General features: G+C 42.6%; 1 protein-coding gene across 3 annotated transcripts; it reads right to left on the bottom strand.

Annotated features, from left to right (window-relative positions):
* Positions 1-1,084: 1,084 nt before the first annotated feature.
* On the bottom strand, positions 1,085-25,776 carry LOC101696402 (leukotriene-B4 omega-hydroxylase 3). Of its 3 annotated transcripts, none has more exons than XM_004872537.3 (14): positions 25,673-25,776; positions 25,134-25,332; positions 24,441-24,488; positions 23,867-24,011; positions 8,878-8,931; positions 8,660-8,787; positions 6,432-6,553; positions 4,946-5,216; positions 3,281-3,347; positions 2,950-3,079; positions 2,103-2,236; positions 1,961-2,025; positions 1,715-1,797; positions 1,085-1,351 (listed from the first exon to the last, which is right to left on the bottom strand). In XM_004872537.3, the coding sequence occupies exons 2-14, from the start codon at positions 25,329-25,331 to the stop codon at positions 1,180-1,182; spliced, it is 1,617 nt and encodes a 538-aa protein (XP_004872594.2). In that variant the 5' UTR covers position 25,332; positions 25,673-25,776; the 3' UTR covers positions 1,085-1,179. The 3 variants fall into 3 exon arrangements, with proteins under 3 accessions (XP_004872594.2, XP_021105991.2, XP_004872595.2); XM_021250332.2 differs by having other exon boundaries at positions 3,281-3,403; positions 5,095-5,216; XM_004872538.3 differs by lacking the exon at positions 24,441-24,488.
* Between the last annotated feature and the right edge of the window lie 1,261 nt (positions 25,777-27,037).

The raw sequence follows: 27,037 nt of genomic DNA, 5'->3' as shown, positions 1-27,037 counted from the left end.
AGTCTATAACAGATGCTGGCTTGGTTGTGGGGTAAAAGGCATGCTTCTACCTTGTTGGTGGGAATATAAACCAGTACAGGGCCGGGGATTTAGCTCAGTGGTTCTGGCGCCTGCCTCAAAAGCACAAGGTCCTGAATTTGATCCTCGATACCAAAAAAATAAATAAATAAATAAACCAGTACAGCCACAAAGAAAATCAGTGTGGAAATGCCCCAGAAAATGAAAAATAGAAATTTCATTTGACCTAGGTATTCCCCTTCTGGGTATCTTCCCAGAAGAGTTAAAGAAACTACAGTGATGCATGCATACCTGTGTTTATACCAGCAAAACTCATCATAGCTAAATCTTGAAAGCAGCCAATATGTTTAACGGATGAACAGATAAAGAAAATGAGGAATTTGTGCACAATGAAGTACTACTCTACCACAAAGAAAAATAAATCTGAGTCATTTGTAGGAAAATGCATGCACCTTGAGACCATAATGTTATATGAATAAATCAGATACATGAACCTAAATATTGTATACTTCTCCTAAATGTGAAACCCAAAGTACAAATAATTATCAAAAAATAAAAGATAGGGTACAGAACACAAGGAGAAAGATCTTTTGCAAATGGGAAGGGGATCCAGAGTTGGAGAGAGGGGAAGGGAGAGAAGGAGAGGAATAAAAGAAATTATGTTAAATTCATGTGAATACTGGCTCCGATGAATTTAAGCATTATGTACTGCAAATATGTACTAGTTTTAAAAATTGCAAACAAAATTATTTTACCTATAAAAACAATTGAGTAACCATAGAAACACTGAAGAATCCTAAGGTGAGAACGGGCAGGGTATATTAGCAGCTAAGACTGGAGGTCAGGAAGGTGCCAATGTGCAGGGGTCCCCTTACTTCGCTAATGATCCTGGTCCCTTTTCTGCTCAAACACCTTCCATGGCTCCCACCGTCACCATGGGGTCCCTGTGCTCAACCAGAAGCAGTCAGGATGTTGGGCTCAGAGACCTCAGCCCTCCTCCTCCCCTCCCACTCACGCCCACGCATGGGTCCCCAGCTCCCCCTGCTGGCGCTCGCTGAGACTCAGACACAGGTAACTGCACAGTTTATTAAGTCTGCAAAGGACGCTGGGGTGGTCAGCCGGGTCCCAGGCCAGGCCGCAGAGCTCCCTGAGCGCCCCCACTCAGCTCAGCGGCTCCACCCGCAACCAGAGCCCGCCCTCTGCGCGGAGGATCAGCTCCGGCTTCCGGCGCGGCTCGGTGTCCTTGTTGTCGGGCAGGACGCGGAAGCACAGCAGAGTCAGCGCCAGCGCCACCTTCATCTCGGCCATGGCGAAGGTCTGCCCGATGCAGTTCCTGCGGGCGGGGAGGGGACCGTGACTGCGGCCCGGACCACCCAAGCCCGCCCTATCCCAACCTGTCCGGGACCCCACCCCACCCTGGTCAGCTCCAGGGACAGCGAGGGGCCCTAAGTACACCCGGCCCCAACTGGGCGTGTGTGTCCCCCGAACCAGGCTGAGACTCCAGTGCCTGAATCAGGCAGGGAGCAGGGTCTGAGCCCACCGAGGACCCCTCTTACACCTACCCAACCACTATTCTTCACAGCTTTGCGCATAACCCGCGCAGGGGCAGCGAGAAGCCAACCTGGATGTCCCCGCTGTCCCGCCCAGACCCCGCCTCCGTCAGCCCCTCCCCAGCTCAGACACCCGCTGCCCTCACCTGGGCCCCGCAGAGAAGGGAATAAAAGCCAGAGGTGACCTGTCCTTGCTGTTCTCTGGGTCAAAGCGGAAGGGATCATAGACCTGGAGGAGAGAGGGAGCCACGGTTGCTGGGTGGGGTCGCCCAGCACACACAGGGAGAGACACATGTGCCTGTGGCAGGGGCAGGTGAGGTCTGATTTCCCAGGTCAACACCAAGTCCCCTGCTCTGGGACCCCTGTAACAGACCAGGATGGGGAGGCAGCACCTCAGGGTCCGGCCACACAGCTGGGTTGTGATGCAGCCCGAAAATACTGATGAGGCAGGTAACACCTGCGGAGAGGAGGGGACGGTCAGGACAGAGACCCTTGGCCTGAGGGACCCTGATCCAGCCCTGACATTGTGGGCACCTTTGGGGATGACCCAGCCATTCGGGAGCACAACGTCCTGAGTGCAGCAGCGGGAGATGCCAGTGACCGGGGGGTGCAGGCGCAGACTCTCCTTGATGCACATGGTCAGGAAGGGCAGCTGGGCCAGGTCCTCCCTAAGGAAACCACGACCCACAGCAATCAAGGGAGGAAAACAGACCACCAGCCCTGTGTTGCCCAGTGAATCTTTTCTCCGTATAATAATATAAAGCCAACATGAATCAAATATTTAAGAATTAGTAGAGCAAAATAATTTTTTTAATTGTCCTGGGACTGTCCTGAACTAGGAAAGTTCCCTTGCCTCTCAAGATGGAAACTCGGGGAAGACAGAATCCTAGCTGGATCCTTCCCAAGTCTATAATAAAGATGAGGATGGGAGGGCAGTTGGAGATATGTGCAGAATGAAACAGAAAGATGAATGATTGGCACAGGGGTTTGGGACAATAAGTAGATGACTCTTACTCCCAGGAGTTTCTCACCAAAACCTGCTCTGACACAGGGTAGGTGTGAGAGCAAAGAAAAGAACAGCCACCCAGGGAAGAAAGAGGTCTGAAAAAAAGCATTGCTTGACAGCAAGAGAAAGAAGTGGGGGTGGACATGCATCCTCTGCCCTCACACATTCTCTCAGCAGCCCAGATCTTGCAGTCCCGAAAGCTTACAGCCTTTCCCTTTCTAGCCAGGCTGGATACCAGCGGATGCTTCTGGATTCAGCTCCTATACTCATCAGACAATAATGGGAAAAATCATCAAAAATACAATCTCTCTGCCCCAGCTGGAGAATATCGTCAGTAAAGGGGGCTCAGGAACAGGCCACGAGGACCGGACTCACCATTCGATCTCTTCAGGCTCACGGCCCCTCAGGAGCTCTCGCACCTCCTGCCGGCAGCGCTCCTGGTATTCTGGGTGCCGGGCCAGGTTGTACAGGGCCCAGGAGAGACCACTGGCCGTGGTGTCGTGACCTGAAGAACAGCCAGGGACAGGGAGGCTTGGGTCTCTGGGCTGCTTCAGCACCACGGGGTGGACAGCGCTCACCCTTTGGGACCCCAGGGAGGAAGGAGGGATGTGAAGCATGGGTAGAATGGAGAGATCCACTGTGGACCCACCACGTTCCTGGGATGTAAAGATCATGCACAGTCTAGAATCCCACACTGAACTCTCACCCTCAAACATGAAGGTGTCAGCCTCTGCTCGTATGTCCTCATCTGACAACTCCTTTCCATCTTCATCCTGGAGAGAAGGCAAGACTCTCTGAATCACACCATCTCCCAGGGCTTCTGAGAAATCTATCAAGACATCAAGTCCACTCACACCACTAGATTTTCCTTAATCACGGTTATGTTTTAATCTAAAGTACTCCCGAACAATCTCATGTGTTCAGAGATGGAGCTTTCAGAAGGTGATTGCTCAAGAGGGCTGAAATTTCATTACCATATTAATCCAGTTTTAAGATCTTAATTGGATGGTATTACTGGGAGGTTATGAAAATGAAAGGAAAGATCTACTCAAGAGAGTATCAAATGGGAGCGTAAACTTGGGGACTATATCTGGTTCCCAGTCCCTTCATCTCTGGCTTTTATCTTTTTCTCTTTGTTCCCTGTTTGGCATGAGGTGAGCTTTCCTCCACCATGCCCTTGGGCCTTCATGTTTCTACTTCATCACAGATCAAGTAGTAGGGCCAGCTTACCATGCAGAAAAACTGTGACCCAAAATAAATCATTCTTCCAATAAGCTGGGTTTTTTTAGCTGGGCATGGTGATGCACCATAGTCCCAGCAGTCTGGGAGGATGAGGCAGGAGGATCATAAGTCTGAGCTCATCCTGGGCAATTTAGCAACTTACTGAGTCTCTATTGCAAAATTAAAAAGAGCTGTGAATGTAGCTCAGTGTGAAGGTCCTGGAAGGAATCCCTAATATGACCAAAAAGAGTTTTCTCAGCTCTTTGGTCACAACAATGAAAAGCTGGCTATCAATCCCTACCTCCAGAGTCCCTGTCACACGGACATCCTCCCCAGCTTCCTTGATTCCTCTTTTGTTTTGGTTGGAAAATTAATGATCCATTAATATTTCATGTTTCTGTATGATGAGGGATCTCTGAGATAAGGTTAATAGCAACCTGGGTTACAAGATGACTGGGTGCTATTTTACGTTGGAAGTTAGAGATTAAAAATTATTTCAAAGACATCTGCTCATATTCTCAGGTAATAAATGCAGAAAATCTTTTCTCTAGAGGCTCTGCAGAGCTGTGGACTTTTCCTCTGCACTGAAGAGAACTTGTTTATATTCCAGAATAAAATTTTCTTCCCCCTCCCTCTCCCTCTCCCTGTTGCTCTTTCTCTCCATCTCCTAGGAGAAGAGGCAGATATGCCAGCTGTCCTATTTATGCTCCAAGACTCATGATGTACAGACTCTTTTCCTGGGTTGTAAACCCAGTGTATATACAGGTAAAAGCTCTGCATCACTTAGGGAAGGGAGAGTTGGAAGGGGAGCCATTGCGAGAGTCTTGCTCTGGCTGCTGTTATCACTGTGAGTAATAAATGGGCTGCCTGATCAAAGAGTTTGGTGCATATGTCAACACAGATAGAGATGATAAATATGTCATAATAAAAATATAACTGTGTCACCCTAACATTACCTTATCATTAGAGTGCTTCAGAGTTTCAGGCTTAATCTCTGCCCCAAGCATTCCAGAATCATCTCTAAAGCACTTCTATGTCTAGCCTGTCTCTCCTCAAATAACTTCCATAAATCCCATGCCTTATGGGAAAGCTCAAATTATTTGAGCTGCTGTTTGACAGCAAGGTCCATTCTACATCTTGATAATCCCACCTTACTCAACAGTAGCACATCAATGAGGTCCAAAGCTTTGGATTTGGCCTTGCCCTTTAGGAAGTCATCAATTCCCTGACTGAGCAGGGTGTGACGCCGCTCCTGAATGACAGAATCTGTGAAATCATGCACCAGGCGACAGGCCTTACAGAATTTCTGACCATCGTGGGTGAGATAGTACAGGAAGTCCTTGTGCAGAAGAATCTGATCAACCCTTTTTGCCACAAGGGCACTGAGCTCCAAGATGGCAGCAATGTATTCACTGGGCTTCCTGCAGGACAGGGGCATAAAGGAAGGCAAAATCTTCATGTCACTGAAAGCTGAGCACTACTCCCCACTAGTAGTCAGTAGGTATGTCTTGTCAGGAAATTGAGGCTCCTGAGGCAGGTGGCCTCATGGATACATGAGCTGTGACTCGACCCTCCACAATCTCTTCCTTGGTTACACCCCATCTCTGAGTTGCCTCTGTCTCCTAGTCACCAAGAAAATAGTGTGGATATTGTTCCTCTCTTTCTCTTTGACCCAGTTTCCAGCCCTGTTCCTTCTCCTTCCTGACTCTCTCCACAAATCTCACACTTCATTCTCTTCTATCTGGTCCATGGTCTAACAAGTCCACAGTCTCCTTGAATTCTGTGCCAACTCCATCCAGTATTTACATGTCAATCATATTCCACAGAGCTCAGATCTGATCATGCCCATCATCATGTTTGCTATTATATTATTAGGAAGTGTCCTCAGAAGGAACGTATCTCCAAAGATTGGCCACCAGTCTGTGGTGCTATGAGGACGTGGTGGGACCTCTGGAAGGTGAGGTAAATTTTTTTTTTGGTACTGGGGATCGAACTCAAGGTGAGGTAAAATAGAGGGAAGTTAGATAATCAAAGGTCTGCCCTTTGGGGAATATTGGGAGCCCACCACTTATCTCTCTCTACTCTGAACTCCTATGAGGTGAACAGTCTTCTGGAACACACACTCCCACCATGATGTACTGCTTCAAAACTATTCAAAGGCAAGACTCAATTAATCATTGACCAAAGCCTTTGAAACTGTGATCCAAAATAGGCCTTTCCTTAATGTAAGTTGACTATTTGGGGGCATTTAGTCATAGTATCACAATTCTAACACAAGCTTAACATCTTCAGTGGTTCCCAAGAAATATCAGGAGAAGGTTCATACCCCTTTGGTAGGCTTTTCAACGTCCTTATGATCTAGATACAACCTGCCTCTCAAACATCACTTCCAAGATGCCTCCTGCACTATGCACCTCTTTCCACATACTTTGCTCATTTGAATACCTTTGGCATTATTCAAATGATTCCATTTACATAGAAGGACCACTCTCTCTCTTTCTTGCCTTCCTTAGTCAATGCCCAGGTCTGACATATCTCCTCCAACAAGGATCTTCCAATTCCTCTGGTCAGGGCTCCCTCCCCACCTCCTCCCTTGGCTCCAAGGCTTAGCTTCCCAGCCCAGGGAAAGGACTCACTCCTGACAGTTGCTCTCAGAGCTGAACACGCATTTCTGCAGACTGTCCAAGGTCATCAGGCTGATGTGTTCAAACATGTCCAGATGGGTGCTGCCCTGGGAGATCAGGCGCTGCCACTTGGCCTAACCAGAGAGGAGGACAGGGATGCCACTAAGCTTTGGCTCCTTTAAACCCATCCCCACCCCCAACCACTGCTTTAGATTCTCAAACCAGCCTGCTGGTCCTCTGCCCCAGGGAAGACCATGCTTGGGTGTGAACAGAAATTATTACTACTAGGAGATGAAGACTCAAGACTGGGAGTTGGGAGCCCTAAGTTCAGGTCCCACATCAGGCTTCTACACTCTGTGCTCCCTTGGTCAACTCATTTCCATTCCCTCAGTCCACCTGTCAAATCTTGCTCTGGTTTAGTTGACCTGCATTGGTTTCAATAATATAGGATAGACTATCCGCTCTACAGCTATTAACTCACTTACTAGCTGGACAAATTTTATAAGCTCCCTGTTATGACTTGGGTCTAGATGTCTATCCAAAGCCTCATGCAGTCATAGGTAGGGCTTTTTGGAGGTGGTTAGATCTAGGATGTGTGATGCTGGGATTAAGGGTGCCCCACCCTGGATGTGAGTGGTATCACCTAAAAGGCAGGTAGCTTGGATGGGATATAAAGGGACAGAAAGAAGGCTTCTGTTGCTGCTGCTGCTGCTGCTTTCTGCTTTGCTGTCTCCCCCTGCTTGCCATGTACTATTTCTCACCTGCAATGCCCCTCCGCCATGCCACCCTTCCTTGGAGACAGCCGACTATAGACTGAAATCTCTACAAACTGTGAGTTGAAATAAACCTTTCCTCATTTAACACTGGCTATCAGGTATTTTGTCTCAGTGGTGAGAAAAAGTAACTAAGACACTCCCTAATCTCTGGGATGTCCAGGCTTTCCATCTGTGATGGGAAAAAATAACCTCTACCTCAACATTGGTGAGAATCAAACTGGACAGCATGTATTAGGGAATTGGCATAGAACATTATTTTTAACATATGTGGACTACTCGGTAAGTGCCAAATATCTTTGTGTTCTTTGTGATAACTCAGAGAAATAGCCTTATTTTGAGAGATTGTCACTGCACTTCTTTGCTGTCTGTGACAAAGATGTACTCCCCTGGTGTTCTTAACATTTCTCAGAGTTGTAATGGCAGAGAAGAATATCTGTGAATGAGGGAATGACTTCAATGAGACAAATATCAGGCGTGTTTGTGTTTGCTATAATAGCAGGAGACTAAGGCTCTTCCATTGTAATGTGATATATACATAAGCAGCACCAGTTGGGGCTCACCTGTGTGATCCCTGTGAGATTTGGGTGGCTTGGAGAAAAGAAGAAACCCAACAAGAAGCACACACTGCTTCCTGTGCCATGGTAAAAAAATTTGTCTCTGACCCAGGAATCTCATGTTTTCTTGCAGATTACACAAAACACTAAACAGCAAACTTAAAATCATGCAAGTGAGGAAAACATGCTAAGCCCTTGACAAAATTCTCCCCTCAGTTTTTACCTTCTTCCTTTATTTATATCCTGTGCGATGTGTTTTTCAGCAACTTCCATTAAGAGGTAGAGCTTATTTCACTTGTTTTTGATTCTCTGCTAGACTCCTGACTTTGGCCAACAGAAGGTGGTGAAAATGAGGTCATAACTCCAATAAGAATCGCATGGATCGGAGTCTAGATGTCCAGCTGAGGATATTCTGAATCAGCCTGAAGTTGGTCAAGTGCCAAACATGGGTGAGAACTGAGCCAAGATCAAAAAAGCTCCCTATCTGGCCTGCAGCTGATCATACACTGTGCACTCACCCCTGATCAGAAGAACCAGCCTCCTGACCTAACACATCTATCATGAACACTTATTGCTGTACACCAATGAGTTTGGAAATGGCTTAATATTCAGCAATATCTTCTATGCAATCTTCATCCTTCCTGTGTGCAATTTACCGGACTTTTGTGTGAGAAACGTGGAACCTGTCCATTCTGAACACCCACTTTGTGCTACAGACATGACTCCATTACATCTTCTGGGCCACCTTTAGAGATTTTTATCCTCATTTTACAGATGAAGAAACTAAGGGCTGAGAGAGAAACAGCAATGGCCTCAAAGCAACCCTTCAGAGACAGGACTGTAGACCTGATCTATCTGTGGTTCTTTCTCCCTCCAGACTCCACTTGGAACCCTGAACTCAAGGACTCACATGCATTACTTTTGTGCTGTCAGTGAAAATCTTCAGATAGGGCTTCAGGATGTTGAAATGGAAGGCGGGTGTCAGCATACGGCGGTGGCGGCTCCACTTGTCACCAGCACTCAGCAACAGCCCATCCCCTGGTGGGGCAACCATGGGCAATGGGCAAAGGCAGCACCTTCCCTTGGCCCCCAGGTTGTCCCCAAGCCCCTTCACCTGCAGACACTCACCCAGCCAGGGTTTCAGGAAGCCGTAAAAGAAGACATCTTTGACTGCAACCTGAACTAAAATGAAGAACAAATGGGGACCATTAAGAAAGGGAGAGGATGGATTTTGGGGGGAGGAGGAGGGTCTCAGTCAGGGGTCTATATTTCTCCCCTCCAATCCTGACATGGAGAATGGAAGCCAGAGACAGAAAGCAGGATGTGGGAGTGCAGAAGAGGCAGCATCAGCAGATTAGAGCACAGGTATAGCCTAATACAGGACAACAAGCCCCACCCCACTTTGGCATGGCTTCTACATGGTCCAACAGTTCTGCCAAGCCCATGCACAGAAAAACACTCTAAAGAGATCTTTATACAAACTTAGGACATGCTGTTCTCCCTTGTACCCTCTGGCATCTCCTGACATAGACTGGGGACGTGTGACACAGACTCCTGTGTTAACATGTCCTGACATGATCTCAACATATATGACAATCCTGACACAACACAATATGCTCTGATATCCAGCAGTGGAGGTCTGAGATGGTCTCAGTGAGGCCCACAGACAGTTCATAGACAGTATTTAAATATAGTCCAATTAATATTCCAGACATAACCCACCTGGGCCCCAGGTGCAGCCTGGAGGCACCTTATACTTGCCTTAGACAAGAGGGAAATAAGGTCTTGGTCATTTTTCAGAGGCACCCTGGGTCCTGGTCTCAGACCAGCCCCAACCATGGCCCACACATAATCAGCCCCAGAAAAAGATAATCTCTAACAACAACTCATACAAGGAAAAGTCAGACACCAAAATCCCCCACATGTGCTTGGCCATCCCTGAGTGCCAGATGTGATTATGTTTATGTAATCCCAGGGGTAAAACAGAGGTAACAGAGGGCAACATATACCAGGTGTACCCACGACTCAGGTATAAATGTGAGTGTACAAGATGTGACCATGCAAGAGATGTCCCCATACTGGAGATGGCACACCGACGCTCTAGAGGAAAGCAGACAAGATCAGAAGTCGGCCAGACAGGTGGGTTCTTAGAGGAGGTGGGGATCACTGCCTCGGCCTCTTCCCCTCTTAGCCTGGCCTGCCTAGAATGGAAAAGGGAGAAGGTCCACCATGGCTGACTTGTGGGTGACTGACAGGGTGAGTGTCTCCAGATTGGTGCTGAAGAAAAGCAGTTACCCCAAGGCAGGAGCAAAAGATAAAGTCTGATATGGGAGGATACCTAAAAGCACAATCCAGCTGGACTAAAATACAGTGTTTAGAGGGTGGGAAAGGGGAGAACATGCCTGAATCACAGTACCCCACTCCATGCCCACCCCAGACACAGCTTACATGACACCTTGGGAAAGGATCAGACTGAGGAAGGGAGAAATCTGACCCTTCAGTGACAGCCTGGAGGATTGAATACATCCACAGTCACAATATCCTCCCCACTGGTCACATGTCAACCCAGGGATTCAAAGATGCAAAACAAAAAAAGAGTAGAATCTAATTGCCATGGATCCATGTACCTGCTTCCAGGGCTGGCAGGTGATGGGACACCAGGAAGAGAAAAGGTTTCCCCAACCCATCATCATCATCATCATCATCATCATCATCATCATCATCATCATCATCATCATCATCCACCTATTACTCCCACATACAATGAGAGTACTGTATGTAAAACAGTCAACACACTACCTACAACTGCCAGTAGGCTCCCAGCAAGGAGGAGAGCCAGAGAATGACTTGAGCCAAAGAGAGCTAGTTCCCTCCTACTATTTTTGTAGACAGAGGTGAAGCAGATATCTGCAATAAGAGAGGCATGAATGGCACCTGAGCCAGTGGGTTTCTGGCCATATAACAGGCAAAGAAAATCTGGAGAGGGAAGACATGGAGACATCCATAATATTTGTCCTCTGAATTCTATTAAGGTAATCAGATCCATGGAAGTCTGCATGGGAGCAGCCCAGAGCTAAAAGAGAGGGCATGTATTAGGAGGGAAAAACAGTACTCAAGGTTTTAGACAGGCAATAGTCTGACCAACAGAGGGAAACTATGTGGTTACTCAAGACCAGAGAGTGCTGCCAGCGTAGAGAAAGCTGTAGAAGCACTTGCAGTTGTTATAACATTAATACTCTATTGGATGGGGGTCATCCTGGTTGGGTCCTTTTTCCTTTCTTTCTATTGTCTGTTTTCATTTTTTCTTTCTTCTTTCTTTTGGTTATTCTTTATTGATTTTGGTTGATTATTATACTTTAAGTTTCAAGAGTTTCCCCTTTCACTTGCTCCCTCTTTTAAAAACATGTTTCTGCCCTCATATCTTATGGGTCTCTTCCCTGCATATTCTTTGTGCTCCTCTATTCTTCATTATCTAGTGTCTTTGTCCCACCTCATCTTCACCTATCCAATAACATAAATATAAAGGCATGCATTAGAGATATGCATAAATATGTGCATTATTATATGCATAATAAGTAACTAGTACTATACATTAAACAGTACCATTTAAGGATATGTCAGGGTAACTGTTAACAAAATTTGAGCTTAAAGAATCCAAACAAAATCAACAAACATTAGTGGGCTCAGCAACCTCACAGCCTCCCTCAATCTCTAAATACATTTCCACCCATTTGCATTCATCCTCCTGCCTACAGAAATATTCTCTCAAACATGAACACCAGCCTTTTAAGCCATCTATAAAATGATTTCAACAGACCTCCGCCAGCACAGACAAGGCGAGCCATGCAGGCATCAGGAGCAAACCCCTCACCCCCCATCAAAATGAGAAGACATGTAAATAAGACTCAAAACCAGACTTTCAGATCACCTATAGCAACCCCAATGGGAAAGGCGATGGAACACTCTGATACTCAACCACCTGGACTCCCTGAACTGGCAACAAAACAGGATCCGGAAAAAATGAAATCAGAAATAATTTCTCAGATAACAGCAGAGATTGTGCTCATGGTGCAAGACATGATTAATAAATCTAGAGAAGAGCGGAGGGACATGATGGAATCTCAACATAGGAAACAAATGGAATCCATAAAACAGATGTCACCAGATTTCCAGGAGATTAAAAACTCCATTGAAAGTCTACACAGCAGAATGAGCCAATGTTAGGACAGAATTTCAGATATAGAAGATAAGATTGCAATCAGTGACCAGGAAAAGAAAAATTGTAAGGGACCAAGAGAAATCAATCCAGCAGCTGCTAGACAATGCAAAGAAGAATAGCATAAGACTCATTGGAGTCAATGAAGAAACAGGAGAGAGTGCAGATGACATAAAAAAACTCTTCACAGAAGTGATGGCAGAAAACTTCCCAAGGAGGGGAAAAGATCTTAACATACAGATAAGTGAGGCATATAGGACTCTAATTAGCCTTGATCAAAAAAAATCTACACATAGGCATATAATTGTTAAGATTCCAGAAACCCAACAGAAGAACAAAATTCTATAAGCAGTTAGAGAAAAGAAACAAACCACATACAAAGGAAAGCCCATCAGAATAGCAGCAGACTTCTTAAGGCAAACCCTCAAGGCAAGAAGAGCTTGGAGTGATGTATTTCAAGCCCTAAAGGAAAACAGCCTCCAATCCAGATTGATGTACCCTGCAAAACTCTCTTTCAAAATTGACGGAGAAGTAAGATACTTTCATGACAAAGAGCACCTTAGGAACTTCATGAATACCAAACCAGCACTCTAAAAAATTTTAGACAATATCCTAGGAAAAGACAATGAGGATAACAATCCCAGGAAGCCCAGCAGAATGAATCTGTTGAGTGCGACAAGAAATTAAACACAAAGCGGGAGAATCCAACAAACAGAAAAAGTCATGACAATGATAAGTCAATATATATGAATTATAACCATCAATGTTAATGGTTTCAATTCAACAATCAAAAGAAATACACTGGCAGAATGTGTCAAGTAGCAAGATCCAACAATATGCTGCATACAGGAAACACATTTAATTCAAAAAGAAATTTGGGATTGGGGATTTAGCTCAGTGGTTTCACTGCCTGCTGCGCAAGTGCAAGGACCCAAGTTCAATCCCCGGTACAAAAAAGAAAAAAGAAACTCATAGTCTGAAAGTTAACGGGTAGAAAACAATACTCCATGTGACAGGAACCCGAAAAAAAAAAAAAGCAGGAGTAGCTATCCTCTTTGCAGATCAAGTGGATTTCAAATGAAAATCTGAAACACTCTGGTCCCAAGAATTTCAGATAAGGGATATTCAACTTGTATGTACAAATCTATTGTGAACATGTGTTTTCATTCCTCTCAAGTAAAAACTTAAGAACAGGACTGTTGGTTCTTAACAGTAATACAAGAAATTTCTATATTGTTTTCCAAAATAGTTTTATCATTTTACATTCACATTAGCAGTATTCGAAAGTTCTAACTGGTTCACACCTAAGCTGACATTTGTTCTTTTAAAACTTTTAACTTCATCTCCCTAGGAGTATATAATATGATCTTGTTATTGTACTGATTAGTATTTTTCTGATTCTAGTGTTGCACACCTTTCCTTGTGCTGTACTGGCTATTTATCATCTTCTTGTGTCTACTGTTTAATTGGATTGTCTATTAATGAGCTGTAAGAGTTCTTTATATATTCTGGTCATAGGTTATATGCATTATAAATATGGTCTGTTTAAGGACTACTTTTCATTTTCTTAATGATGTCATTTAAAGTTCAAAATTTTGATGGAATCTCATTTATCAATTTGTTTCTTTTATATGTTGTTTTTTATATCCTAAGAAATTCTTGCCTACCCTAAATTCATGAACATTTTCCCTAATGATTTCTTCTTAAAGTTTTATAGTTTTAGTCTTTCATATTTAGGTTCATAGATCCTTTCAAGTTATTTTTATATATGGAAATGAAAGGTTGAGGTTAATTTTTTATATACGGATACCAGGTATTCTAGTGCCATTTGCTGAAGACACTATCATTTCCTCTGCTCTTGAATTAAGTTTATGTTCTATAAAATGTTAATGTTAAATAATCTTTCAAAACTCAGTGGACCATATTCATGTGGTTCTAGATTCTCTGTTTTATTTAAATGATCTATATGTCTTTCCTTACACCAACACTACCTTGATTACTATAGCTTTAGAGGAAGTCTTTTTTTTTGTATTAAATTCTTTTATTGGTACATTGTAGGTATACAACACAATTACATTTCTCATTGGGAATTGTACCTTTATATAATACATCTTCATTCTTATTTTTTCCCCATTCCTAGCCCTCCCTTCACGCCCTCCACCCTTCCCTATTTACAAAGACTTTATTTCCATTTTTTCCATTTCTCATCATTTTTTCCTTTCCCTTCTTTCCTTTCCCCTCCCCCCTCCCACTACCCCTACCCCTTTGGACCTTTTCTTCCTATTTTACATTATCGATTATTCATTCCAATCATTGGTACATTTTAGGTATACAATATAATGACATTCATCATTGGAAATTTGCACCTTTACATAGTCTCTCTTGGTTCTTATTTTTCACCTTTGCCCAGCCCTCCCTTCAACCCCTCCAGTCCTCCCTATTTACAAAGATTTTGTTCCTATTTTTCCATTTTCTCATATTAATCCCATTCCCTTCTTTCCTTTCCCCTAGCCCTCCCACTTCCTTCCCCTTTGCCCCTTTTCTTCCTATTTCACATTACCTATTATACATTTAGTCCTTATTTACACTTTCGGTTTCTCACACCAGAGAAACTAGTTGGTATTTACACATGTGTGTCCTATTTATTTCACTTAAGAGTATTGCCTCAATGTGCATCCACTTAGCTATAAATGTCTCTAATTTCTCATTTTTTAATGGCTGAGTAGTACTCCATTTTATTAAAAAACCACATTTTCTTTATCCAATCTCCAGTTGATGGCCATTTGGGCTGTTTCCAAGTTTTAGCTATTACAAACTGTGCTGCTATGAACATGGGTGCACATATATCACTGTGGTATGATTCTTTTAATTCTTTGGGGAAGATCCCCAGCAGTGGAATAGCAGGGTCAAATGGGACTTCCAGTCCTAGTTCTTTGAGGTATCTCAGAGGAAGTCTTAAATTTAGGTACTAATTGTCTTCCAACACTGTTTTTTATTCTTTTTACTTTACTTTTTCTAGGCCCTTTGTACTCCTACATTACTTTTAAATTTCAATATCCAATTTTTCATTCATAGCAAGTATACATAGCCCTGAATTTTTATATATACCTTGTGTCCTAATCCTGCTAAATTAAAATATAAGTTCTAGGGGCTCCTAGAGATTTCTTAGCATTTTCTCTGTAGATGATCATTTCATCTACATACAAAGATTTTACTTCTACCTTGCCAATCCTATCCTAATGGTGTCATTTTATTGCCAGACTATTTTGGTTTGGGCCTAGGTTTCAAAGTTTAATGGATAGATGAAGAGTAGGCATATCTGCCCTTGTTCCCCACCTTAGGGAGAAAGCATTGTAACTTCTCCATTCATATAAGGCATTTTTGCTGGAAGAATGGAGTACATGTTTTTGATCTGTTGAGAAGGTTCTGTTCTACTTCTAGCCTCTTGATAGCTTTTACCAAGAACAGCTATACAATTTAGTCCAATACTTTTTCTACAACTACTGACAGGATCATATGGCTTTTTTGTTTCCTCTGTTTAAATGATGACTTTTGGGGGTGGATCTTCCAATGCTGAACCAACACTATCGTTCTTATAATAAAACCACTTTGTACATACTTCCAGATCTCACTTTTAATAGTTTGTTTTGTTAAACAAATTTCTATCTATGTTCATACTTTTTTCTTCTATTATTTTTATCCAGTTTTAGTATTAGCACAATGTTGATTTCCTAAAATGAGGGGAGAAGTGTTCCTTCTTTTTTCTGCTTTAAATGTGTGATATAATTTATCAGTTAAAATGTATATGAGCCTGTTGTTGTCATATAGGTAGGTTTTAAAGCTAGGATTATACTTTCTTTAATAGGCGCTATTCAAATTTTATATTTCCTCCAGAGGTTAGTTTCATTAATTTGTCTTCCAAGGTACTTCTTAGAAGTTGTCAAATTTATCTCAAAAAAATTTTTTAAATATGCTTTCTAAATCCTTTTAAATTCTGCAAAATCTGTGGTAATGTCTTCTAGATCTTGATATTGTGATTTTTAAAATGTATAATTGATATTGTGTAATAGGAACAAAAGGTCTAAAGGAGTAGGGGAAGTGGGAGGGGTAGGGCAAAGGAAAGAAGGGAAACAAAAAAATATGAGAAAAGGAAAGAAATGGAAACAAAGTCTTTACAAATAGGGAAGGGTGGAGGGGTGAAGGGAGGGTAGGGGAAGGGGAAAAAATAAGAACCAAGATACTCATGTAATGGTACAAGATCCCAATGATGAATGTAACTGTATTCTGTACCTAAAATGTACCAATAAACTTAATGGGGAAAAAATGATTTAAACAGAGTACAACTTCCTATTTTTTTTTTACTTATCGGCATTTCTTTTAACTTCCACACTTCCTGCTTTCATACCCCCTTCCTTTTCCCTTTCCTTTCCACTTCCCACACCCCCATAAACCACAGATAGCAATCAACATAGTCTGTAAGCGGTATTGACAAAATGGCGGAATTATTAAAACAAATTTTAATGTTTATGATTGATGTATGCTTGGTTCTGTTGACATTGTTATAACAAGTTGAAATTCTGTCCTTGCAACACAGTGACAGGGTACAAATCAAATAAGTAAAATACAATGACAATATTTCTACACAAATAAATCCAAGAACACACCAGCAGAAAACAACCTAACTGAAGAGATTTTCATATCAACAACAAACTCTCTTCATTCTATTTCACCTCAACCTTTAGCACTGAAAAAAGGAACATAAAAAGGCAACGAATTGCCCCAAAGTTTCCCAACTCTCCCAAAGCAGATCCAAGGGGAACCAATAGAGACTAAAGCAAACATCAGAGAGCAGAATCATATTAAATGATGAAAGAGTAAGTTAAGAAACTAGGTGAGTTCAAGATGATGTAACCCAAAAGATAATGGGGCTAATATATAAACTTACTAATGTGATTAAGGAAGAAACTAATAAAAAATTGAAAGAGCTGGCCAAAACTGTTCAAAGTAATGACAAATTTAACAAATATACAGACTGTACCAAAACATGCCAAACAGAAATCCAAAGATAAAAAATTTATGGAATTCATAAACAGCAGAAATTACCAACATGAAAACAAGGTTTCAGAAATCAAGGACAAAATGGAAATTCGTATCAATTTACTCAGATAAGCCTTAAAAACAATAAGATAACAAGAAAAAATTCATCCAACAGCTACTAGATGACACAGAGAAGACTTATCTAAGGCTACTTAAAGTTAGAAAAAAAATTAGAAGACAGCACAAATGAAATTTTAAAAAGCTGTTTACAGAACTCAAGCAGAAAATTTGCCAAGTATGAGGTAAGTAAGGTAAGTAAGGCTTACAAAACACCAAATAATTACAATGAAAAAAGAAGTTCCACATGATACCTCAAAGGCAAAATCCCATATGTACTACAGAAATACAGAATCATAAAAGCTATCAGAAAAAAGCAAAAATTATGTACAAAAGTACACCCATTAGGCTTGCAGCAAATTTCACAATGCAAACTTTTAAAACCAAGAGAGCTTGGGATGGAATGTTTCAAGCCCTAAAGAGAACAAATTTCAACCCAGACTAATATATCCTGGAAAACTATGTGGTAAAACTCATGGAGAAATAAGAACATTTCCCAACAAAAAACACTTTAAAAGATACGTGAACACAAAAGTGGCACGCCAAAAAGCAGCTGGAACATCACACAGTGAAGCAAATGAAGACAATGAAGCCAACAGAGCCAAAAAGTCAGATAGATGACTACATCAACCACAGGTGAGTAGTTAGACAAAAAAGTAGAAATTAAGGAGTAAGCAACAGAAAAAAAAAACCAGCAATCACAAGAAAGAGTCAGTATCTTTTAGTGAAAGGCACAGATTGGCAGACTGCATCAAAAAGCAAAAACCAATAGTCTGTTGTATTTGAGAAACTCATCTAAGCCAAAAGGAACTCCATAAACTAAAATTCAATTAGAAAACAATATTCTATGCACCAGGAGGCTGAGAGCAAGCAGTGGTAATAATTGTATTCTCAGAAAAAGTAAACTGAGAGCTAAAACTGATTACAAGAGAAAAGAATACCACTACATATTAGTTAAAAGAACAATTCAACGGAAAGAGATAACAATTGTAAATATATATGCACCAAATATTGACGCACTTAACTTCATAAAACAAACACAGCTGGACATAAAAGATCCAATGAATAGCATAGTGGCCGACCTCAGTATCCCTCTTTGAAAATAGCTAAATCCACTAAACAAAAAATTAACAAAGAAATATCAGAGCTGAGCCTCACTTTAGAACAAATGGACTTAATAAATATCTACAGAGTATTCTACACTACTACAACAGAATTTCTTCTCAGAAATACATGAAACTTTCTCCAAAATAGACAACATAAATTCCATAAAGTTGTTTAAAGAAATACAAAAGAATTGAAATCACCCCATGTGTCCTATCAGCTCTTAGCTCACCGAAACTAGAACTCTAGTGTAAAGAAACCACAGACATTTTACTAGTAACTGAATATTAAAAACACATTCCAGAACACTCAAGGGATCACAAGAGAAATCAAAGAAGAACTTGAACAAATCCTAGAATCAAAGGTAAATGCCAGTACAGTATACCAGAACCTATAGAACACCACGAAAACAGTCCTAAGAAGAAATCTTATTGATGTGAATGCTTACACCAGAAAACCAAAACAAGCTCAAATAAATAACCTAATGATGTATCTCAAGAAACTAGATGAACAAGAAGAGTCCAAATCCACACCTGAGGCAGTACAAGGAGAAAAATCATCAAGATCAAAGTGGAAATTAATGAAATTGAAACTAAAAAAAACCACAATGAATTGAAAGCTGGTTGTTTGAAATAATAAACAAAATACACAAACCCTTAGCCAACTTACCAAAGAAGGAAAGAAATTTTAGAAATGGAAGAAGGAGAGCTGGGCATGGTAGCACACACCTGTCATTCTAGCACTTGGAAGGCTGAGGCAGAATGATCACCCCAAGTTCGAGGCCAGCCTGGGCTACACAGTAAGTTCAGGGCCAGCCTGAACTACAAAGCAAGACTCTGTCTCAAAAAGCAAAACAAAACAAAACGAGGAAAAAAATGGAAACAAAATCTTTGCAAATAGGGAAGGGTGGAGGGGGTAAAGGGAGGGCAAGTGAAGGGGGAAAAAATAAGAACCAAGACACTCATGTAATGGTACAAGATCCCAGTGATGTATGTAAATGTATTTCATACCTAAAATGTACCAATAAACTTAATGGGGGAAAAAAACAAAACAGAAAGAAAGAAAGAAAGAAAGAAAGAAAGAAAGAAAGAAAGAAAGAAAGAAAGAAAGAAAGAAAGAAAGAAAGAAAGAGAAAGAAAAATAAAACTACACTGAAGGAACAAGACCACTGCCATCTTGGGTCACAAGTCACAGCCATTTCAAGCCCTCCCCTCCCTAAGATTCATGCTCTAAATTCCCTTTTCCCAGGATGGGCTGAACCAGGTTGATGAGGCCCAGCAACCACAGTTTCAGCACTGTCTTAAGAATGACCAACACAAACATAACAGTCCAGTGAGCACAACCTCAAAAGTAGCTGTATCTCAAAAAAATAGCCACAACTTTCTCTTACAACCCTATAAACCCTCATAACCTATAAAGAATGGTACCATTCTGGTCTGGGTGCCAATGGTCCCTCTCGGGTATTCATTCCAATAGAACCTGTCCTCGACTGTGGAGCTCAATTCCTTTTTATTGGTTTTTCTATTTCTCACCCTTTTTTCCTAACAACAATCACTACCAAAGTTCAGAAGATCTTTATCAACTATTATGAAAAACTATACCCCAACAAATTAGAGAATCTTGAAGAAATGGACAAATCTCTAGACATATATGAATTAACAAAAAACTGAACCAAAAAGACATAAAAATGCTGAATAATCCAATAACAGATACTGAAATTTATGCAGTAATATAAAAACCTACCAACACAAAAAAAAGTCCAGGACCCAACAGATGCATTGCTGAATTCTACAAGACCTTCGGGGAAGATCCAACAACAATACCTCTCAAATTATTTAATGAAGTTGAAAGATAAGGAGTGCTTTCAAACTCATTCCTGGAAGCTAAAATAACCCCAACTCCAAAATCAGACACTAAATTAAAAAAATGTTGCAGACCAATCCATTAAACGAACATAGGTACAAAAGTCCTCAACAGGATACTGGCAAGCAGAATGTCACCAATCATCAAAAACATCAATAGACTTCATCCCAGGGATACAAAGATGGTTCAACATACATAAATCAAAAAGTGTAACCCATATAAACAGAAGCAAAAATACAAACCACATGATTATCTCAATAGATGCAGAAAAAGCCTATGACAAATACAATATTCATTCATCATTTTTAAAACACTGAAGAAAATAAGTACAGATGGACCCCACATCAATGTAATAAAAGCTATTTATGACATAAAACTGTCAAAATAATGTATACATACATAAATGGAGACAAATAGAAAGCTTTCCTTCTAAAATCAAGAACAACACTAGGATGTCCATTACTGCCACTTGTGTTTAATACAGTACTCAAACAATTAGCCAAAAACACTTAGGCAAAAGAAAATAGTAAAAAGAATATATATGAGAGAAAGAAGTCAAATTATCATTATTTGTAGACGACATGCTGTCCTACATAAATGACTCAAAAAATTCACCAACAGATTCTTAGAAGTTAAAACTAGGTTCAGCAATGAAGTAGGATAAAAAATCAACACAAAACTGCACACTACAAATGCAACCACCAAGAAATAAATTTTAAAAATAATACATTCACAATAATTGCACAAAAGTTTACATACTTAGGAATAAACCTGCCTGATGAAGTGAAAGACTTCTACAATGAAAGCTACAGTGTTCTGTTAAAGGAGATGGAAGAGGAATAAGAAAATGGATAGAAATTCCCTGTTCCTGGATAGGCAGAAGGAATATTGTCAAAATTGCCATACTCCCAAAAGTGATATATAAATTTAATATACTCCCAATCAAAATACCAACATCATTCCTCACAGCACTAGGAAAAAATCCTAAATTTCATATGGAACCAGAATAGAATGAGAATAGCAGAAGCAATCCTAGATAACAAGAGCAAGCAGGAGGCACCACAATCCTGGATTTCAAGTTATACTACAAAGCTACAGTGATAAAACCACATAGTATTGGCACAAACACAAGTATATGGACCAGTGGAATAGAATAGAGGATGCAGAAACTGCAGACAATTTCACCCACCTGATCTTTGACAAAGGGACCAAAATGATTATCCACATACAGAAGATTGAAGCTAGACCCATATCTCTCACCATATACTAAACTAAAATGAAAATGGCTCAAATGTCTAAATATTAAAGCAGAAACTCTTAACCTGCTGGAAGATAAGGTATGTAAAACTATTAAAGTCATACACATAGGCAAGCACGTTCTGAACAGAATCCCAGTTTCACAAGAAATAACATTAAGAATCAACAAACGGTATTATATCAAATTACAAAGCTTCTACACAGCAAAGAAAACAATCAACAGAGTGAAAAAAACCCTACAGAATGGGAAAAAGATTTCCAGCTAAACCTCAAACAGGGGATAAATATCTATAATATACAAATAACAAAAAATTAATCCTCATAGGGAAAAAATTTAAAATAGACAACTGAAATGAATAGACATGTCTTCAAAGGAAAAATACAAATGGCTAATAAATACATCTAGAAATGTTTGATATTCCTTGTCATTAAAAATGCAAATTAGGGCCGGGGATTTAGCTCAGTGATTCCGGCGCCTGCCTCTCAAGCACAAGGTCCCGAGTTTGATCCCCGGTACCAAAAAAACAAAAACAAAAACAAAGAATGCAAATTAAACAACACTGAAATTTTATCTTACAGCAAAAAGAATGGCAATGATCAAAAAAATCAAATAAGAGCAAATACTGGAGAGGCTCTGGGAAAAAGGAACTGTTCTACGTTCTTTCTGGGAGTATAAACTAGCACAATCATTGTGGAAATTAGTATAGAGATTCCTCAAAAAGCTTAAAACAGAATTTCATTTGAAATTGAGCTTTGGTACTGGAGATCAAACTCAGGACCTTGCACTTGTGAGGCAGGTGCAGTGTCACTGAGCTAAATCCCTGGTCCCAGAAATTCCATTTGAGTCAGCTATTTGCCTTCTAGGTTTTTTCCTGAAAGACATATTAAACAACAATTAAAGACATAATATGATATAGATACATGCATAGCCATGTTTGTAGCAGCACAATACCTAATAGGTAAATAATGGAAATGATCTGTACGTCCAACAACAGATGAATGGATAAAGAAAATGTGGTATTTATACCTAATGAAGTACCACACTGCCATAAAGAAGGATAAGCTTAAGTCACTTGTAGGCAAACAGATACACATTGAAGCAGACACTCAAGCTTAAAAGTTGTGTAGTTTCTCTTACATGAGAAAGTCAAAGTATAAATAAATCAAAGAGCAAAATAAAAGACAATAAAGAATACAGAGATCGACCTTGGTCAAATGTTAGAGGAACTAAGAGACGTTGTGACAGGGTGAAGGGAAGGGGATATAAAAAATCAAGATGGTCACGTACACATACCTACTGCCCATCGTGGATGTTAATAACTTTTAAAGAACGGAAAAGGTAGAGAGCAGAGGAAGTGGGCCAGGTTGGCGTGGGATCTCAGGGGCCAACTTGGGACATCGAGCAGGAGGGCAATGGACATCAAGTAGACAAGTCACAGGATGTTGAAGAAGGAACCAGAGCAGCAAGTCAGGTGTCGGGAAGAGCATCCACATCCGCCCCCAGCTCTCCTCATTGCTATGGGCCTGGAGATGTACAGGGATGACCCCAGACATCACAGGGTCCTCAGATGCTGTCACTACCCAGTCCCCGCATCACCTGCCTCTCATCTAAACATTCCTAATCACTGTTACTGATGTGGAAGGTGCTGCCAAACATGACTTGGAGTGAATAATTACTGTAGCACACCTGTCCACGAACAGTAAGCCAGCTTAAAGTAACAACGTAGCAGAAAGATGTTGTTTTTGTGCTTTGTATGGGCTACCGCTGAGGCCCCGTCTGGGTCCACTTGTTCCTGTGCAGAAACACTGGGTAGGCCCTCTCCCCTTGTGGGGAAGCCTGTTCCCAGAAAGATTAGCAACCAGCTTTGAAATTGTTTCCGTAAGCCCCCAACCTTGAAGCTATGGAAAGCCCCTTGCTGTTTTGCCACACAGCTCTGTGGCCGCCCCTTGAACTTCTTACTCTGTAAAAGGTATATAAAGGAGAAACTTTCTTAACTCGTGGTCAGTCTATAAGGACTCGTTTCCTGAGACTGGCCATTGCCTGGCAATAAACTTCTTTCTTATTTTACCCAACTCTCCTGGTCTCTGTAAGATCATTTCGACTCCCAGTTTGCCACAACATTACAAGCCTTCCTCAGGCAGCTCCTCATCCAAAGACCTTGCTTCACCACTGAGCAGTCATAAAGCTTATTTCCCTCTGGTCCACTCCAGATCACCTGAAGTCAGGGGTGTCTCAGGCCAGATCCATCTCATGAAGACTGGGGATTCCTCCAGGACATGCCCTTGGATTGAGGCCTCCTGGGGCCCCAGGGCTTTCAGGACACCAGGATCACAGTATGTGCAGGGTGACAGCAATCAGGAAGGGGATGGTGGAACGGGAGCTGGTGAGTATGGGCACAGAAGAGGGAGAAGCTGAGAGAGAGGAGGGGAGGAGGGGCCAACATGCTGCACAGAGATCTGGGTTGGAGGGCTGGAAGCCTTTAGATGTGACGTACAGGTCCAACACAAACACCACATGCGTACCTGAGGCACTGAGGACAAATCGGAGGGAGTCAGGGTGGCACAAAGTGATGATGGGGAGGATGGGGCCGAACCACATCACAAAGCCCTGGGGGTAGGTGTGCGCCATCTGCTCCACAAACTTCAAACCCTCCTCCGTGGGAGGCTCCTGCATGCAAGACATTGATGACCAGCTCCCGATACGGTTCATCTCAGGTGTCTGCTAGGCTGAGCCACGGGCCCCCCCCCCCCGAGAGCTGATGAAACACGATTCCCGGTGTATCTGGGAAGGTGTTTCAGAAGACATTCATAGTCCAAGGAACCACCCTGTGCAGGCTGGGACACATCATCTAATCCACTGAGGGTTCAGATAGAAAACAAGGCAAAGGAAAAAAAATTAAATTCAAAAAAAAGAAAACAAGGCAAAGGGAAGACAAATTCATTCTTGAGGTGGCACATTCCTTTGTCCTGCCCTTGATGCTAGAACCCCAGGTCCTTGAGACTCCAGACACCAAGATTTATACCAACAGTTCCCACCTTGCCCCAAACCTGGGTATTCCAACCATTGGATTTAAACTGAGTGAATTACACTACGAACCTTCCTGGCTCTCCACCTTGCAGATGACATAGAATGAGACTTCTTAGTCTGCAAAATTACATAAGACAATCCTCATAATAATAAATCCCCCCACAAATTTTTCAGACATATATGTGAGTGTGTGTGTGCACATATGTGTGTGCATGTGTGACAGGAAGAGAAACATAAAAGTAAGCTGTCCCATGAAGGACAGCAGGGAGTCAGCCCATACCTGTCTTCTGCCACAGCTGTGTCTCTGTCTTGAAGACGGGAAATTCAAAGCTAATTCCCATGAAAAACCAACACCCCGAGATGGGCTGACACAGAGACGGGATCCAGGCAGGCAGCAGACACTGGACAGGGCCCTCAGGATGGAGCAAGGCCAGCAAAGGAGAATGGGGGAAGAGAAAGCGGTTCTCACTCTGTGGAGCCCACCCCGGGAGCCCCTGACAGGTGCAGCTGTATTAGCAATAGAACCCCCAAAAATAATCCAAAACAGACTGTGCATGGGAGGACATGGGAGGGCAGGGTTGTGAGACAGGCTTGCCATAGCACCCGTGGGATGAGTGTCTGTGGAAAATATGCGAGTCACTTTCTGTGGCAGCACAAAAATGAGTGAGCCACTTCCCTGGCTTCTCCAGGTCTTGCAGTGACAGCTCCTTGACTCCCCGCCAGACCCCCTCAGGAATCCACCCATGCTGCTGCCACACTCACCTGCCCCAAGTGACCCAAGAACCAATTCCGTTTGGGGGGCTGAGGGAAACATTGGAGATGCTGAACATTTTCATAGAAAGCATAGGTCTGGACCAAAATTCGAGTCAGGAGCCAGAAGATCCCAAACAGCATTGGGAGCAGCCAAAGGGAGGCTGTCACTGGCCCCAGTCCCAGCCAGAACATGCTCAGCTGTGTCATCCTGCAGGGCAGAGGGGACAGATGAGGAATTTCTGAGGCCCAGGAAGGAGACAGAAAACTCCAGGGTCACTGGAGAGGGGCAGGAACCTGGAGATTTAGAAGGGCAGGGACTAGGAGGGAGAATACAGAGGAAGGGCAATACAGAGGAAGACACACTGAAAAGGTGGAAGGAGAAGGGAAAGGCAAAGGAGGAGAAATAGGAGGAGGACGAAGAGGAAAAGGAAGGGAAGGAGAAGTATGAGAGAAGGAGCAAGAGGTGGATGGGGAAGAAGAGAAAGAAGAGGAGAAGAGGAACAATGAAAAGAAGGAGAAGGAAGAGGGAACCAGATTAGAGTACTAACCTGTCTTAATCATAGGTAGGTAGCTAGGGCTTGTGACCCAGAAACCACCAATGTCCTGGCCCCTCGCTGCCAGGAGCTATTCTTGCCTTGGCTGAGCCCTCCCATCTACACAAGGTGAGACAAGGCATGGCCAGCCAATCCGCCCAGGCCCAGCAGGCTACACCCTGCCCAGGCAGGCACCCAAGCTATGGAAACAGGGCCAGCTGGCTGCAAAAGCAATCCAGCTTGGAGTCGCATGCATGGACACTCACTCTTTCCAATTTAGCAGGGGTGGGGCAAGATTGAGGGGTGGGCAAAATCACTCAGGCATCCTGCCCTTGTATGACCAGGGTGCAGAAGGTGAAGCATAAACAGAAGAATAAAGGTCCCAGGAGATCAGGGACACCCCAAGCCTGGTCCCAGATCATCTCCCCTGCTCCTCTCCATGCATGGGCTAGGAGGACACCATGCACCATTTCCCTGGCAGAATTATCCGGCTCAGGAATGGAAGCCTCTGACCACCAGCTGCACAGCTGGGCAGAGTCAAGTCCCACCTCCTAGGAGCCCTGGGCCTGGATTCAGCTCAGACTCTTACAAACAGGAACAAAGCAAAAATCCTGCCCCTCTGGAGGTAACTCAGATCAGATCTGAGAAATAAAAAGCCAGCCCTTAAGAACATATCTGAAGGCTGGGCTCTGCTGGCTGTAGGACCTGGTAGGGAGGAGGTAAAACAGGGAAGCAGGTTCTGGAAGGGAATCTCTTCCCTGCCCCTCCCCTCATATTCTCTTTCTCTGCTTCCCACTCCCCATACTGCCGTTCCATGGAGCCAGCTGACTCTGGACTGAAACCTCTACAAGCTTTGAACCAAAATAAACCTTTTTATCTTTAAGATGCAGGTGTTAGGTAGTAGGATGATGTGAACTCTCCCCTGAATGCTCACCACCACCCGGGGCTAAAAAACACTTCCAGGTATGTTTTTCCATGTCAAGGTGTCTTAGTCACTTTTCTTGTGGCTGAAACACAATGCCCCTTTTAGGCCATGCCCCCAGTGCCCCATCCCTTCCTACCTTAGCCCACATCCTAATAGCAAGTCATCTATAAATGCATCAGTGGACTAATCCACAGATGATTGTCACACCCCCATGATCCAATCACCTTCCAAAATCCCCATGAGGCTTTGGGGGGACATCTAGAGATAAACTATAACAGGTCAGGGGCAAGGCCAGAGTTTAAAAAACTGGGCTGGGTCCTGGACCCAACCTAGTGGCTGAACTCACTGCACACCCACTACACTCCTGGGGGACTCGGGCAGCCTAGAGAGGGTGTATGGGCCACCAACACCATTTCTTAGGTCACTGAAAGTTTTAAGTCCTTGAAGTATACTAG

Source organism: Heterocephalus glaber, unplaced genomic scaffold (assembly GCF_053883595.1).
Source record: "Heterocephalus glaber isolate CG9 unplaced genomic scaffold, H.glaber_assembly_v1.0 deba00001760, whole genome shotgun sequence".
Classification (NCBI taxonomy): domain Eukaryota; kingdom Metazoa; phylum Chordata; class Mammalia; order Rodentia; family Bathyergidae; genus Heterocephalus; species Heterocephalus glaber.
The sequence above is the reverse complement of the archived record's forward strand: the minus strand, read 5'-3'. Positions and strand labels throughout refer to the sequence as shown.

Coding starts and splice junctions, on each gene's coding strand:
- LOC101696402 (XM_004872537.3), bottom strand. CDS start 25,331: ATGACACAGCTGAGCATGTTCTGGCTGGGACTGGGGCCAGTGACAGCC. Junction 24,489..25,133: donor TCTTGGGTCACTTGGGGCAG/GTGAGTGTGGCA, acceptor GTAATTTTGCAG/ACTAAGAAGTCTCATTCTAT. Junction 24,012..24,440: donor CAAGGTGGAGAGCCAGGAAG/GTTCGTAGTGTA, acceptor TCTTGCATGCAG/GAGCCTCCCACGGAGGAGGG.